General features: G+C 40.0%; 3 protein-coding genes and 1 non-coding gene across 4 annotated transcripts in view; all 4 read left to right on the top strand.

Moving 5' to 3' along the window:
- Positions 1 to 17950, top strand: part of LOC134651327 (lysine-specific histone demethylase 1A) — a 348735-nt gene that overhangs the window by 221475 nt on the left and 109310 nt on the right. The window lies entirely within an intron of this gene.
- LOC134651346 (organic cation transporter protein) overlaps positions 1 to 17950 on the top strand; it is a 499346-nt gene that overhangs the window by 472986 nt on the left and 8410 nt on the right. The window lies entirely within an intron of this gene.
- On the top strand, positions 1666 to 3103 carry LOC134651461 (uncharacterized). Its single transcript, XM_063506571.1, has 2 exons — positions 1666 to 1854; positions 1934 to 3103. The coding sequence occupies exons 1-2, from the start codon at positions 1806 to 1808 to the stop codon at positions 2200 to 2202; spliced, it is 318 nt and encodes a 105-aa protein (XP_063362641.1). The 5' UTR covers positions 1666 to 1805; the 3' UTR covers positions 2203 to 3103.
- On the top strand, positions 15145 to 15217 carry Trnak-cuu (transfer RNA lysine (anticodon CUU)). The gene has a single exon. It is a non-coding gene; the product is annotated as a tRNA-Lys (tRNA).

Raw genomic sequence — 17950 nt, 5'->3', positions numbered from 1 at the left:
CCAGGTGTTCCTTTCCTTACCCTAGAATCCCATCTTTAATCCCATGATCCAAGTCACTTCCTGTCTTTATTCCCGTCTCAATCTTCCTTCTCCTGGGGTTTGCAGTCCGGAGCCTGAATGTGTGGAATAACTTTTCCGCACATTTAGGACCCGGAATGCAAACCCCAGATCCTCCTTTCCCACCACCACTCCTACTCCATTCCAAGAGGAGACAACCTCTATTAAAAAACCCCAATCTAAGGTGGACCAATCGTGCCGAGAGATGCGTGGCTGAGGGGGAGCTCAGTCGCTAACGATGACCCTCGATACCGGGCGACCTCGAGGTGTATTTAGCCTTGTTCCGGCAAGCGGGGCTCTGCTGGAAACTGACCACATTTTTCCCTAGCTTCTCGTGGGATTTGTATGGAGAACGCTAAAGAACAAAAAACTGAAGGTACCCTGGAAGACCTATGCCAGGAACTAATGCCCCTGATGGTAGGTGCGGAAGACTCTGCCCAAACATCGGAGCAAGCCATGGAGGGAGTGGAGAGCGCCGACACGGTTGAAAGGAGCGATACTTATTGCCCAAACAACCCAACGGAGGCTCCCAACCCTGAAACACGTAAGTCCGTCAAGAAATTGGCGGGCTCTGCGAAGGGCCGCTACAAAGCTCTTAGAGGACTGGGAATTGCGCATGAGGAGGCGCTACAACTGTCCGCAAAGAGCTTCGCGGAGCTTAAAAAGATGGGGCACAAGTTCGGGTCCACACACTCCAGACCTGAACCAAAATCGACCAAACGGCCGCGTTCGGAGGAGAAGTCACCGCAGGGTAACAGCTGCAAGAACCCAAGGGTGACTGTGACCCCCCAACCCAACCCCAACCGCCACAACCCTACAACGAGGTCCTCAGCCAAGTCCGAGTCGGAATCAAGGACTCCAAGCCGATGAGTGTCGCGCAATTGGAGACCCTCTGCAACACCATCTTGCAAAAGATTGTGACTCTGGAGATGGACGAGGGACCAAAGTTCAAGGGTTACGCATACAAGCCAGGCTGGTTACTCATCACCTGTAGTGACCAAAGATCAAAAGCCTGGCTTGAACAAATAACACCTTCCCTAAAACCGTGGCCGGAAGCCAACCTCGGGGTCATCCCTGAAAATGAGCTTCCCAAGCCTAATATAGGGATGGTGTTTATCCCAGAGATAGACGACTCCAAGGTAAGACAGTCGCTATCTCTACTCTATGCACAGAACCAGGGGCTGTACACAGAGTATTGGAAGATTCTCCACACCAAAGTCGAGAAGAGTGGGGTTATGGTAACCCTATCTCTAGACGACATGTCGGTGAAGAGTCTACAAAAAAAGGGCCTAAAGGCAAACTTAGGTTTCCGGGAGGTCCAGTTTCGGCTAAAGGGCCAACCAAAGACCCAACAGCCAGAAACTCAACCGTCCCAAGACCCACCACCGCAGGATGCAAACCCTACTGTACCCACCACCCTATCCCAAAAGCCTGCCCGAAAGGTGCCTTCAGGTCCAAAACGGGCGGCTTCCTCAACATCCAATCCCAAACCAGGACCATCGGGCTTGCAGCGGTTTCTCGCCAACCGGGGAGGATCCAGGGGCAACAACCGCCCAAGGGGTAAAGGGGACAGAGGGGGCCACCAAGGGCGCACCAGTGCCCACCGCGGTGGCAAATAAAAACGACGCAATCGGGGGTAGGGGGGTGATGTTCCTCCAGGCCAATCTCCACCACGCCATAGCGGCCACAGCGGTCATAGAAAAACTTTTTGGCGAAAATGGCCTGGACATCGCCCTCATACAAGAACCATGGATCAACACCAAGTCCATGGCATCAGGACTGAACAGAGCAGGAAAGGTACTAATCTACGAAAAAGGAACCAAACCGAGAGCCTGCATCGTATTTAACAAAAATATTAACTTCTTGCCTGTTACAGAACTATGCAGTGAAGATCAAGTAGCTGCCTACGTCGATCTCAAAGGGAGAGGAGCACTCAAGGTAATAGTCTGCTCCGCCTACCTGCCCGGAGAGAAGCAAGACCCCACAGAAGAACTGACTAAAGTGCTAGAGTACGCTCAGGCACAAAAGGCGGAACTTATTGTGGGATGTGACGCCAACGCCCACCACACCATCTGGGGGAGCACTGGAATCAACAAAAGGGGTGAGTTACTATCCCAATTCATCTCAATTGTCTGCACTTGTTGAATAAGGGCAACACGCCCACCTTCGTAACTAGAGCTAGGCAAGAAGTATTAGATATAACCTTCGCTACTGAAAAGGCGGCAAACTGCCTAGCCGACTGGCGGGTCAGTAGCGAAAACTCAATGTCGGACCACAGACATATTTTGTTCAGTGTTAAAGGCTCTCTAGGTAGGGAACCACTCACACGCAGGAATCCAAAAGAAACGTCATGGGAAGCCTATAAGGCAGACCTCGAAAACCGTCTAAAGGATGTCCCAAAATATGTAAAAACACAAGACTCTCTCAACATGGCAGTTAACTTATTATCTGAAGGCATACGTAGGGCCTACGAACAAGCCTGCCCGCTGAAAGAGGCAAAAACTACTAACACAACGACGTGGTGGAACAAAAAGTTAGAAAACCTTCGCAGGTCCACACGTCGCATATTCAATCACTCGACCACGCCGAATGGGTGGGAAAGGTATGGTAAAGCGTTGACTGAATATAATAAACAAATCAGGAAAGCAAAAAGAAGGTCATGGAGAAGGTTCTGTGAAGAGATTGCCCAAACTCATAAAGGTGCGAGAATTCACAAAATACTCTCCAAGACACCAACCAACTATCTTGGTCTCCTCAAAAGGCCAGATGGCACATTTACGAACACAGAAGAGGAAACTCTGGACTTGCTCAGAGGCACCCACTTCCCCGGTTCGTACTCAACCAGTAATACACAACTTTGCGCCCAAAGGAACCCTCGAATCCACAGGGTACGCAATATCGACTGGAATTTGGCAACTAACATCTTTAGACCAAACAAAATTAAATGGGCATTGGGAAAATTTAAACCATTTAAATCAGCGGGAGAAGATGGAGTGTTTCCGGCGCTTTTACAGCAGGGACACGACCTCCTCCTCCCACATCTGGCCAGAATATTCCGAGGAAGCTTCTCGTGGGGTATTATACCAGATAAATGGACTCGGGTCAAGGTACGCTTTATACCAAAGGCAGGGAAAAAGGACTACTCACAGCCTAAATCCTTCAGACCGATTAGTCTAACATCGTTCCTACTCAAAACGATGGAAAGAATCATTGATCAGCACATTAGAGCCAAATACCTTGTGGAAAGACCACTAAGCGTAAATCAACATGCTTACCAAAAGGGAAAATCTACGGAGACTGCCCTACTTGACCTGGTTGACAAGGTGCAGAAAACCCTAGAGGACAAGCAAACCGCTCTATGTGCGTTCCTTGATGTCGAGGGTGCTTTCGACAATACGCCCACAGAGACCATACTTAATGGTATGAAATCAAAGGGAGTAGACGAAACCACCACCAGATGGGTACATAGCATGCTCTCCAATAGAGTAGCCACTCTAACCCTCAATACTATAGAGCATGAATTTTATACCACAAAAGGGTGCCCACAAGGAGGCGTTCTATCCCCACTCTTATGGACCCTAGCAGTGGACCAACTTCTTGCAATCATGTCAGGCCAAGACTATGACACACAAGGATATGCCGACGACCTTGTAGTCATCGTCAAAGGCCCTTGCCTCCACACGATATCGAACATAATGCAGGGAGCTCTAAACACCATATTCAAATGGTGTCGAGAAAATGACTTGTCCATTAATCCGAGCAAGACCGTGATAGTACCATTCACAAGAAAACGGAAGCTCGAAAAGCTCACAGAACCAAGACTTAATGGACAAATAATATCATTCTCAGACGAGGTCAAGTACCTAGGGGTCACTTTCGACCAAAAGTTAACTTGGAACCCTCACCTGAGAAACATCATACAAAAAGCGAAAATGGCCATGTGGTCATGCTGTCGCATGGCAGGAGCAAGATGGGGCATAAGACCCAAAATTGCTATGTGGTTATACACAGCTGTAGTGAGGCCAATTATCACCTACGCTTCCGCAGTCTGGTGTAACAAAACCAGCCAAAAGACAGCAATAGACACATTAAACAGCCTGCAACGCACGGCTTGTTTAACAGCAACAGGCGCCTTCTCCTCGACGCCGGGGGCGGCCCTAGATGCACTGCTGGACATTATACCACTCCACTTGCAGGTGCAAAAGGAGGCCAAGCAGTGCATCTACAGAGTCTGCACGCTAAACAGGCCAAAATGGCGCTCTCAAGCATTAACCAAACTAAAGGCCTGGGTTTTTGCAAATAGAACCCTTAGCATGCCCACAGATGACACGCACACTCAATGTCACTTCACTAAACTGTACACAGTAGAAATACCTCCTAGAGACAAATGGTCTAACGACCAAATGTTCGTCGAAGAGGGAAGCCTCAATTGGTATACGGATGGTTCCAAGAAAGGCAATGATGTAGGATGTGGGATCTATGGTGAGAGACCTAAGCTCAGAGCTAGCGTCAGCATGGGCACACAGGCCTCAATCTTCCAGGCAGAAGTCTTCGCCATCAACAAATGTGCGGAGATCAACCTGGATAGAAACCTGAGACACCAGCATATCTACATCAACTCAGACAGCCAGGCTGCTCTGCTGGCACTAGAATCTCTTGAGTCAAACTCAAAACTAGTCCAGAACTGTAAATCAAACCTAAATGCACTGGCTAACTCCAACAAAGTCATACTTAGATGGGTACCAGGGCACTCCGACATTAACGGAAACGAAGAAGCGGATGAACTTGCTAGGAAGGGCGCAGACACACCCCTGGTCGGCCCAGAACCGTTTTGTGGAATCACAAAACGGGACGCATATTCTCTGCTCAACAACATGGAAAAAGCGAGAGCAATCGATTGGTGGACGTTCGTCAGAGGACAAGAACACTCGAAAGCTCTAATCAAAGGGTTCAACAGCAAAACTGCTAAGGAGCTTTTAGGGCTCAAAAGACACAAAACTTGCGCGGTGACTAGAATTTTGACTGGACACTGCAAGTTGAACAAACACATGTTCCGAATAGGGAAAAAACAAGATGCGACATGCAGGTTCTGTCAGGAGTCAGAGGAGACTGCTATGCACATTCTCTGTTCCTGCGGACCACTAATGTCCAAAAGAAGTACCTACCTAGGGCGACACATACTGGAACCCTATGAGGTACAGAGCATTACGGCCCAAAGAATCTGGAGCTTCCTGGATTCAACGGGCATCAGTAGTGAACTTTAAAGGGCTGTCACAATAGATCATAGCTTGGTCGAAGCGACACTCAAAGGCCCACAAAACCCCAATAATAATAATAATAATACATCAATCCGGCCGACCGATCAAATAACGCAATGTAATGAAACTCGCATGCGAGTACTCGCCCCGTCTAAATGAGCCCTAATTATTGATGCCCAGTTCTGTCGTGTGTCTGTACATAATTACACATTGCTTTATATTTTAGGAAAGATATCAAATGATTAAAAAATCTTGATATCCTCCTTAAAAAATATTCCATAAGTTACCTACACCAAATCGCGAGTTCTATAAGAACGAACTTTACCCTAACTTAAACATAAACGAAGCATTAGTGTCATGTTCCCTTGGTCACGCGTGCCATTTTTTGTTCCAACGAGGCGGCTTCATCTGTCTTAATTGCATAACAGCTTTCTTACTGTTGACATAAAGATGAAGAAACGGATCAGTTTTTATATTAGGTATATTTTCTCAAATTGTACTATTGTCAAGATTTTCTGATTATATGAAGTAATAAATAGCTTAGTTTTCAGCTTATTTTGGGATACCCATCTTAAATACCTAAATGATCTTAGGTAGATAACTTTAAAATATATATCTGGGAAGGTAGGTATGTACTAGAGATGTCTAGAATATTTTATTTTTATTTTTATAAATGTAGGTTTTAGTTTTTAGTCGGTCGGTGTTTTGAAAAGTGGCCAAACAGGCCTAATACCGAATAGTGTGTAGATTACCTGCCTCTAAAAATTTCCAAGTCAATAGTACAAAAACATATTTCGTAAGGTAGATGATAAACTCTTTAAGTCTACCGACTTAAACATTCAAAACCAGCAGTATTCACAGCAATTGCCCAAACAGTTTTTGGGTGTTTCATAAACCCTTTTGTCCTACCATATTAAAGGAACGGTTAAAGATTATGGTTTCCAGTAGTAGGTAAGAAAATAATACTGATAAAGAAGAATGAAAGTGAAGCCATTATTATTTCACTTACTTGCGCGGCGTAAGCCAAAGAGCAATGTTGGGTGTTATTTGGAATCTTTCATTTATTTTTTCATGAAATGGGTTGCGTCCATTGTTTTGTTGAGTTTTAAATATTGTTTACCACCCGCCACCCCGCTCTAAACCCCTTTTCGCGTTGGGTGTTCGCTTATTTATTGTTGCTTTATTGCAGGCGTTTAGCCGACAATGAAGTTTGTGTAACAGTAATACAATCTACCATTTTTTTTAAATAAGTAAAAGATTTACATTTTTAAGTATAGAACGTAATTTTTGTGCGCTTATTTAAGTTTGCACCCGAAATTATATATTTCGTCTATTAACACAGATCCGGGGCCATACACTGGACCTTCAACACTATGTATTTGCAATCTTTAACCTGATCAATGTTTTAATTACATATATAAACCTTTATTTGTCTCTAGGGCAGGGCCTATAAACGATGGGCAAGTTTTGTCTAATAACAGGTTTTCAAAAACAATTAGTCGGAGCTCTTTGTAAAGTAAAGAATTTTATCGGCTAGATTTATTATATTTGAAGAGGATGTTATCGCCGGTTCGATTGCTACAGGCCTTAGCCCGCGGACCGTGAATACGGAACCAGGTAGACACAAACATTTATCGGCCGTTTTAGTTTTTTGTTGTTACTTTTGTTATTTGAATCCCTCGGATATATTAATCTCGCGTGGGTCCGTCAGAACCGGTCATTATCTGGAACTTTGGGGCGTATTGCGTCCGGGTGCCTAGTTATTACGGGCATTCTATTAAAATAACCCCGTATCATTTACGAAATTAGGTACATCGCTAAATATTTTATAATGACGGGAGTCGAAATGAGTTGGCCTGCTAGCGTTTAGGTCGGTATTAGTGGAGTGAGCTGCGTGCGACGGACCCGGCCATACTCTAATGACACCATTCGTAATCATAAACGATTTTGCCATATTATGAGGAGCTTGGTATTATTCGTTATCCCATCTGCTGTGTCATGCCCGGTTATTATCAGGTTAGCAGGCTTTAAACGAAGTTTTGCCCGCCAATTATTTATATGCGTTTCGTCCTAGATTTTAACTTTTTGCGACATTTGCTTTCGTGATAACACAATATAAAGAGGTGCATAATTTGAACATTACTCTTTATCGTACTACTCAATAAAAAAAGTAAAAAAAAAGATAGCAGACGGTCTTAATATTTGATAATAATGTATTATAATAACAATATTTTTTTTGTGTCTATTTGTATGTATGTATGTTTTGTATTTTTGCGTACTTAGTTAAAATCAGATTTGGTTGTTGACAAGTTATATTACAAACAATTTATTTCTCTTTGAGGAGCGGTCGTGCCAGGCGTTCGCGTAGAGGCGGAAATGAGAAGAATTTCGCAAAGAGTCCTCTTTGGCGGTATGAGAATTTTATTTGTCCGGGGTACTGCTTAGTCCACAACATGACAAAAGACCGGCCTGACCCGCCCCGGAAAGAATCAATTATACAAGCCTCTAACCAACGACATGTCAACGATTGGGCGAGTTGTTTGTTTAATAACATTTCGTTGCTACTATAAACGTCTCAGTAAAATATTTGCCGTCATTGTCCACCGGACCTTTGTAAGTAAATGAAGCGATAGACATTTTTCATCATTATGGGCGCTGACAGCTCTGTTATAACACTTTTTTGGAACGGATGCGTAGATTTTTTATGAGAATGCTTCCTGTCTCCGTCGGTATCATGTTTTTTAAACGTTTTGTTACCTATCCTTTATCAGGGGTGAAAAATTGGGATTATAAAGTCATACAAACGTCATTCTTTACAAAAAGGAGCAATAAAATACACGTTGGTGTTTTTCAGTTGTAGCATTCTGATCAAAGAAGCGATATCCATTTTCCGTAAACGTAGTGAGCAAAAAATGTTATAAATTTAAGTCAGTCTAGTTCCGTTTTTGTTACAGTTTTGTGTTTTTACGTTTATCCTTATCCGATATCTGATTCAAACGTTAAAGAATTTAAAGTGTGGTTTTCCTATCCCCCCAGTGGTATCCGTGAGAGTATTAGAGAAGCTCTTCCCGTACAGTAGCACTCTACACTGATGATCACCCATTTCTATTCTGATGCTGTTGCACTAAGTGTGCTTTGAATAACTCGACGACACCTAAATCGTTTTAAAGAGAATTTAATAAGGTTTATGGAAATAAAATATTAGTAATATTGTATGCAGCGCGTTCATGTTGCTGTTGGGAAGTAAAGGTTTTTTTTAGATAAAATTTGCTTTGAAGACATCGATGACACATTTATTGACTGAGCGTTAGCGAAATTAAAATAAAAAATTAAGTATATAGGTTTTTTTGGTCAATCTAGTTTTCGGAAATTATTCAAAATGTGGGTTTGGCTTAGTTACAGCTTACAGAGCTAATATCAAATCGTTCTACCAGTGAGTTTTTTTAAATTGCAACAATTATACCTGTATGTATATCATAGATCATATTCATAATTTAATAGATAAATAAAAACACTTAATTCGTTTTATTTTGCGTAAACAATTTTATTGCTTCATTCAATCGCACTAAGTAATTTAAGATATTAGCATAAGCCAGCGAGCTTACAAACATGTATTATAAGAAATAGACAGCAGATGGTCTTTAGAACAATTATTTAACTTTAATGCTGAGTTTACGGCATACTACAGCTATAAAAGTGATGCAACTAATTACTATGCGTTAAGCGTAATAACAAAAGCATCCTTGTCGTTACGGCAATGAATGGACCCCCAATAAAACCAATTTTATTGCTGTTTCCTCTCTCGCTTCGTTGGCATTCATCCCAAGAACTACCAAATCATTAAGGCTTATATTTGTTGATTTTTTGTACGTCTCTTTGTTTGTTTTATGATAATAGGTGTTCGTTTCATCGCCTCTCAAGCGCCGAGCGCGACGCCGCCGCTGCGCTGTGTGAAACTTGACGCCTTCATTCACGCTTATTTTTATAGACACATTTGATTTAGCGAATTAATGTTGTTTTTAATAGATTGAGTCAGATTTCGCCTTCCATTGTGTACCTAATTTTTTTTCTGTTTATACAATCCGTGTGGCTACTTAGCTACGAATACTCACTAAATGTACGTTTGCTAGTTCCAGATGCAATACTGCACATTTAACGCATTCACTGTTGAAGTAAATACGGTGCTTACATGTGTATCAATTTTATTTGCTTTAATAGTTACCTTCGTAAACGCCATCTAGTAGTAGGCATAGCAAAACCATCATATCATACTTAATTTATAATGACACGTATAAAAAAAAATCGGAATATGGTGGTATAGTTTCCTTTGACTTGAAATACACTTCTTCATTCAACAAAATTTGTATACTAAGAGAATATAAAAAATGGTTTTAAGAGTTTTGGAATTCATTTTAGTTTAATACCATATACATCCCAGCCAGCCTATTATGGATAGCTTTATCCATCTTTATCCACGTGATAAAATAACTGTCACTGTTTAACACCGTGGGAAAGAAAGTGACGGACACCGTTTTATCACGCTGTCACGTAGACAAGAACGACCATCATATCCGTACTGATCGCATTTCGACCGTCACAGTATTCACATTCCGCCAACTATTAGAAGTTCCTTTGTATCCCAACTACATGTCTCGTTAAAAGTTCAGTGCGACCACGAAAACCCTCGAAACTCCGGTTCGGCCCTGGAATTCGGGAGTCAGTTCAAAAGTGCGCGAAAACTATTCCGAACATTATATCCCATTGTGCCTGACAATGTCAGATTAAACTTGGGGAAACCTAAGATAGGTTGACTACAAATAATGACCTGGATTACTGGAAATATGAGGCTAGGTCCGAGTTTTAATTAAGTAATCTTGTTGAAATTAGATATTGAAATATTTTAAATGTCCTCCGCCTCTTACCTGGTCCAGCAAATCTTGCTTACGGTTAGGGTTTGCTCCCGGTACTGAGTTTGTATGGCGAGAACCGGGAATTCCCGGGAATTTCCGGTTCTCGCCATACAAACTCAGTACCGGGAGCAAACCCTACTTACGGTACAACGCCATCGCGGCAACGCTGCTAGTGTTTTCGGCACAACTCAAAATTGAAGTAAGGGTGCTGTAAGAGGCTATAAAGTAGTTTTATTTTATTATATTACTTAAGTCAGTTATGATATTTTTTTATTCTGTGTATTTTGTGTAATTATTTGTTTATTATGTTAATTTAAACTAACACAATTTTCACTCATTATTTTAAACTAATACGGGAGTTACTCGCGTAATCTTACGTTTATTATATGGCCTGACGTTTCGAACGTGACGTTCGTGGTCACAGTAGCAGTGGAGATTTTTCTTACAAGTGTGTGTTTGTACCTACATACAAATAATTTCAACAAAGGCTTTCTATGAGATAGTAAAATATCTAGTGAAAGCTCTTGAAAGTTGACATGTGGTTGCTGATCTTATTGTTCACCCAACATTGAAATGATATATATTTTTTCAATTTATATATCATGTATTTTGATAGAGCCAAGTATCTATTATCTCTTCGAACTGATCCTGATATATTATTTTAATTTCCTTTTAGCCTTAATAAAGGTTATCTTCTCAAGAATCGTAATACAATTCCTGTGGTAAATGAACGATAATTTTCCGCAAGAGCAGTTTCTCTCGAAGTAAGTTTAGTTATTGTATCACCGATGTTCACTCCTCACATGCGTCCGTGGGATATTAAAAAGATTCTGGCAGCGGGCCACTAAGATATCGATCTTTATGCTCGGCCAGACGGCTCTAAGAGTTGCTCTAAGTGCCGTGCCGTTTGGTTTAATGACTTCCTACGTTTGCTAGTTTCTATGCGAGATTTTATATGCGTGCCGATAAAAACTAATCGATCTTATTGTAATTAGCCATTTTATTTCTCGGTGTCGGCTTATCAGACATTGCCGAACTTTCTAGCAATTACAGTTTTATCTAGGTTTTCCTAAGCATTTATACGTTCCTACGGTTGTTTTCATTACGATAAATGCATTGCTTGACAGTTTGCTATTTGTATAACTACATTATATAGTTTCGTAGGACAAAACAACATTATTACCATACAAAGATTACAAGTACATACACAAAGCAAACATATTTACTGTTTAAATAAAATATGGCTATTACTAATCACAATTGTATTTCTAAGTACGTATTTTTGTTAGCAAGAGTACCTATAGGTATATTGTAGTGTATGTTCACGACAAGTAGATAAAATAAAACGAAATTCCGTTTTACTTAATAATATTACTATTTGCGTTTTATCGCTATAAAGTTGGATCTTCCGGGAAATGACGGTGGCCTCATGATAAAGAATCAACAAACTTTTGGGGCTAATTGTCGCAGCTGCGCCCTTATCGTAAGCGCGAATTGGAATGTATTGTTAAAATTGTATAATTAAGTTGGAAGGCGTGAAAGCTAACACCTGCACACGTATCAGAGAGATCAGACGTTACGCTTTATGGGGATCCTACCAAAAACAATGGCAAAAAGTCGAATGCGGGCAATGACGCAGCGGTAGAAACGCAGGTATACCAGGGGTGCGAAGGGTAGCCGTGCGGGTCGCGGCGGGGTTCCACAATTTATGATTACTCCGTGTCAGAGAGCTAATGAACGCACTCTGTTGCTCTTTATTGAGATAACGCTAGCAATCGATGGCTGCGCCGGTATCTGGCCATTACTTATGGCGACGCCCGACCTTATTGCGTGTCCCTTTGTAAACTCTTTTTTGCTCCTCACATTCGTGCAAAGCAACTATTATTAACTTCCCTCTCCGCGATAAGCTAATTCATAAAGCTGTATGCTCTTGTCGTGTAATAAGAATAATTTCAAAGTAGCATGGATATATCTACATTAATAATACCAGAGCATGAATAAGAAGATGCTGATTACACCATGCTTATTGCATATTATTAAAGTTTGTCATTTCGCTTTGAAATTTATTGAAATTATTTTCAACTCGTTCTCTTAACTTCTTAAGCATCTTTGCAACTTAGGATTGACTTGAATATCATATTCAGTACTTATCTTTATTTAACTATCAGATAATATAACGATCATATATAATTTGACATTGACAAAAGAAAGAGCGAAAAGTCGTTGACCGCTTTGACGGACTATAGGTTACACGTTTAAATATGCACGTCTATCTTAGTTATCACATCGTCTTATCTACGTAACGTATATAAGACACATATAGGTGCAGCATTTTTATATGAGTCGTACATTAAGATCGCGTGTCCACATCTCGACGACGAACGGCCGCGATATCGACGATCGGATCGCACGATACGGCCGGGAATGATATCATCATCTGTGCGTTCTGTTTGCGACGCCACTGTGTAACTATATACGTAACTACTGTCGGTGGGATACTTCGTACATTATTTTTATTACTTTCTCTTTATGAAGAATTTTGTAAAAGGGTACTTTTCTTGGTGGTGGTGGAGACTAGGGACTGCAATTTTTATTGTCCAAGTGGCACGAGGTGGTGCCATCTGCTATCATGACGAGAAACGAATGTTATGTACTTGTGTCTGTTTTTTGACTATTGAATAAATTTTGGAATTTGTTTTTTTTTAATACAATTTTTTTATACTGTAACAAGTAAACTGTAAAACAAAATAACCCAATAACGTGAATACATCCACTTCTACTGTACTCCCTGAATTTGATCTGGTTCTTACGTTTAATTGCATACTTATTTCAACTTCAACCTTTTTCTGGATGCGTCCGCACCAGTGCGTCTCGAGTCTTTTTCATCGGCCGCCACGTTTTAATATCGCATCGCAAACCGCATTCCCGTATGACAGGGCCCATTAACGAAGAGTAAAGTTTCAAGTCTCTAGATGTGCCTTGTTAAAATTTCTTGTAATAAAAATCCCAATAAGTCCTAGTTACCATCTGGGATGGAAGTTGCCTTCATGAAACTTGTAACCAGTGTAACTACGGTAATACTTGTTATGAGATAGCAACATGGCCGATAGGTTCCATCAATTACAGCAAAAACAATTAGATATTTTATATCCTAACAAGTAAATTTTCTTATTGGCAAATAAAACCAAAAGTCAAATTTCTAGTAAGATTTTACTAACTTATCAATAGTAAATTATTCCGTACGTTTTTGATATTGACTTAGGTTTAAGCTTGGTTCGTCCTGGAATTTCGGTTACAGTTTTAACCTACATTATCCTCAGTCGATTGGTGATAAAATGTAAGATAGCCTGATTAAATAAAATGTAGTCGTTTCTTGTAACTCTATAGCTGTACAGTCCCCGCACAGGAGCTTGGACACGAAATTCGATTCATCGGTCGAATCTCCGCCTTATCAGCAACATAATCGATCGACGCCCATCGGAGCCATCATTGTACTCTTCATCGGAGAACAGTTGACTGCTGTGCTCGTTGACAACTTGATGCTTGACACAGTTGGAAGATTATCTTACCGGATTTTTGTCTAATCAGAGTTAAACTGTTTATACGACAACGGTTTCACTCACTTGAATTTTTAGTCGCTATTGGCGACATGTTTCGGGCCCTTCGGGGGTCCATCTTCAGGCTCGAGTGCTCGCGGCGACTGCAACTCGTGCACCGTTGTCGTATAAACAGTTTAAAATATGTCTCACGAAAGTTTAATATCGATAATAAGAGTTAGTTCTCTGCGATGTCAGTTTTATTTCACAACACTTCATTCATCTTATTGGTTAGTTTTCTGTTTCGCGAATAATCGCAAAATTCGCTTTTTAGTGTTACAATTTAGCTTTATGATCACTATTTATTTTTTACAAAGGATAAAGGTCTATTCGTCGCCACGTTTAGCATGGATGTAAATCAATGTAAAAATTCATCGCTTAAAATATTACTGACTCCTAAAAAAAAAACAAAAAGTAGGTACGTTCTATATACCAATAAAACCTTTTATTTAACGACCATTGTACATTGGGCGAGATATAATCCAGCAATAATTATATATACCTAGACAGCTCTAAATAAAAGCCTCTCAGTCAGCATTGTAACGGGCAAGCATTACGATCTCATAAATCCAAGGGAGACAGCGCCAAACGAGACGTTCCTATGTGTCTTAGTGCCGACAAACATTGGTTCATTGGACGAATACTCTTAATCAACTTGTAGACAGTACTCACTTTAGATAAATGGGTGATGAGAATGCTTTGGCTCCAAGTTGTGGCCCAGGTTTATTTATATGTTTTATGATTGAAGGAAGTCCTAGCTGCATTACTGCGTATCCAAAAAAAACGGCGCAGTTCGTTTATATTAAAGTATATATCTATTAATAGTTAGGTACGCCTTATAAACGAACATAAATTAGAAATACTATGTGCTTACTCTGGATCATTCTATTTCATCTTTCAAGCAAAGATAGATGGGAATATAGTTACCTGATACAATATCACTAGACTAGACACAAGTCACACATCTCCAGTTACATACAGTCAGGAATAATTTGATCACATGTTTATTTTGTACATTAAAAATAGGTAAATAGGTTAATGCAAGTATTCAGTTTTATAACATGAAGTAGTGTTAAATATTGCTATTCTTAATAAGTAGCTACATACTAGGAGTAATATCACTGATAAGTACTGGTGTAAAATTATATTTATTTTTAGTTTCTTGTTGATGTTTTCTTACATCTTTGACCTTGACATTGGAGATTAATCTGCAGGTCGAGTTAGTTAAAACTCAAGATATGTTAACTACTACTAACATAACTATAGATGTGTTATGAAATTAACACCGACTAACTGAAATAAATATTCACGTCTTTTCATGAAGCCCGGCTAGCTCAGTCGGTAGAGCATGAGACTCTTAATCTCAGGGTCGTGGGTTCGAGCCCCACGTTGGGCGCTTTTTTTGCTTTTTTGGTGGTTTACGTTTACTTGTCACTCGTTGCAATGATTAGGTAAGTCTCATTTGTCAGTCTTTAAAGCCAAAGTTTTGTATTTAAATTAACAAATATGCATTTGTTTTGGTACTTAAAAGCCCATTGTAACATGGCCTTGTTTAATTAGAGTCCTGGATCCTGGCCTTGTTTAATTAGAGTCCTGGATCCGGAAGTAATAGCAATAATAATTATGAGAATCCTAGCCATGAATGCCACAGTTTCTATGTACTATATACAGTCAGCAAATATAAATACGTATGCTGTTCTGTTGACTGTACCTGTAGCAATTCTATAGAAGTTAATAACATACATTTAGAGTAAAGTAGTTGTTTAGTATTTTGTGTTACACTCTTGAAAACCAGTTTGTTTATGTACTGTACCTATAGCCAATCGAAGGCGCAATCGGTCGGTCGCTTAGTACCGTTAAAGGGTCAATGGGTGGACGGACAGCTCTATGTAAAATGTTTCCCACGATGCATAGTCACATATATGCACACTTGAACTTGTCGATGGGAGCTATAATGTGTTGGCCAATAAGATATGTTTCTTTTTGTTTGTATCTTCAAGCGTTTTACTAATAGTATCTATCATTTTCTGAAACTAATGCTGTTTAAAAATGGTTAGTACACTACTTAACGCTATAATTTGATTGATAGGTATATGTTGTTATTGTTACCTACTCATTTATAATAAATATAAGTCCATTGCCTTCCTACCTCTGAATACCCAATGACACCTACGCGCAACTTTACCAATAAACTGGTACGTAAGTAACCTATTTGTGACAACTCCTTCCATTGTAACGTCTGTTTATTTTCAGGTAAGAAATGCTGAAGCAAGAATTGTCCGGTGGCGTGTGGTGAGCTATTTATGATCTGTCTTGACTTTAACACAATTGTGATGTTTAAATGTCTTTAAGTCTTATCTTGACAAAATATACAATTTACAGGTTAGGTTACTTAAGCTTGTTGTACCCCTCAATGTTAAAAATAATCGTGAATCTGACAAAGACCTCTTTAGAATGTGCAAAGTATTACCAGTACACACGAAATTTGAATACCAAATGCTGAAAGAACAATATTTTAGGATCGAAATACAGCATATAGTTGATCATCCAAAAACGACCAGGCGGGTTACAAATAGCGTGCTAAAGAAACCTCAATTTAAAAACTTCTATGGACGACGTACATCGCAATTTATACTACCAGATCTCATAAATAAACTCCCAACTGAATGGAAGGCAGAAATTTCACCTAACAATATTACAAACTACCTTAAAAGAGCATTATTGAATCAGCTGTAAGAAAATTAGTTGTAGAATTAGAATTAGTACTTTCGTACTGCATCCCCCCCCCCCCCCACCCTTCGCTTCCTAAGAATTATAGCTTCCATATCAAATTTCATCAAAATCGGTTCAGTGGTTAGAGCGTGATGACTTGACAGACAGACCGACAGGCAGAGTCAACTTCGCACTTATAGGTATTTATATTATTGTATAAGTAATAATAGTAATTAATTTCAAATATTAAACTACAAAATTTGAAATCATTGGTAGGGTTATTAGTTAACTATAGGTACGTAATAAAATAATTAAATACTCAAACAAAATTGGAGCATCCTGTGCCCAGGCGAGTGCAGTCCGGTCCGGCCAGAGCGGCCGGTCGGCAGAACAATAGGATAAGGAAAAATGTTATTTATTTAGCGCTCAGTGCAGTGGTGTCGGTTGTTGTAATTTAAATGATAGATTAAGTTGAGCATGTTATGAATGTAAGTAGTTTCTTAAGTTAAAAGATATGATATTCTATTGTTGTATAAAATCTACCGCGGATGGAGTATCGAGACAAACCTTACTGGTTTACCGATACTTTTGTAATTAAGATTAGATATTGTGTTGTAATTACCTGAATAAATAATAATAATAATAATAATAATAATAAATGTAGGTCAGACAAGATCTTGAATGTTTCAAAGGTATTGAAAGCTACTATATATTCTAAAATAGTCAGCAACAGAATTTACTTGACAGTGTTGTAGCGTAATGCTCTTCTTCTTCCTCGCGTTATCCCGGCATTTTTGCAACGGCTCACAACTACTCCCAAGAATTGGTGTACCTACTCGACAACTAATCCCAAGAATTGGTGTAGGTACTAGTTTTTACGAAAGCGACTGCCAGACCTACAGAGGGAAAACTAGGCTTTATAGGGATTAGTCCGGTTTCCTCACGATGTTTTCCTTCACCGAAAAGCGAATGGTAATTATCATGAATGATATTTCGTACATAAGTTCCGAAAAACTCATTGGTACGACACGAGCCGGGTTTTGAACCCGCGACCTTCGGATTCATAAGTCGCACGCTCTTACCGCTAGGCCACCACCTGCACCAGCGCTCATTATGGTGTAATGGTCTTATTGAAATGAATTAAAAATGTTGCTAATTTTAGCTATATCTGATTGATTCCAATAGGCTTTAAAAAAATGCATTAGAAAATATTTTCTTTAGCAGCTAAACTTTGCCTTTTGTTTACTTTCAACTAAGACGTATTAAAATAAATACCGAACAACAAGTATCGCGTGTCCTGCCTCTATTGCAATTGCGCTACTCCTTACAGACTCGTGATTTTCTAGTCTCGGATAATGAGCTAGCTGTATTTAACTGCTATGTACTAGAAATGATTTTAATTCACTCTTGCTGAAAG

Source organism: Cydia amplana, chromosome 10, assembly GCF_948474715.1.
Source record: "Cydia amplana chromosome 10, ilCydAmpl1.1, whole genome shotgun sequence".
Classification (NCBI taxonomy): Eukaryota; Metazoa; Arthropoda; class Insecta; order Lepidoptera; family Tortricidae; genus Cydia; species Cydia amplana.
This window is presented reverse-complemented; position numbering and strand designations above follow the sequence as displayed.

Excerpts from the sequence above, each read along its gene's own strand:
- LOC134651461 (XM_063506571.1), top strand. The coding sequence starts at position 1,806 with ATGGATCAACACCAAGTCCATGGCATCAGGACTGAACAGAGCAGGAAA. Across the intron at positions 1,855-1,933 it reads GACTGAACAGAGCAGGAAAG|AACTATGCAGTGAAGATCAA; the intron begins GTACTAATCTAC and ends TGCCTGTTACAG.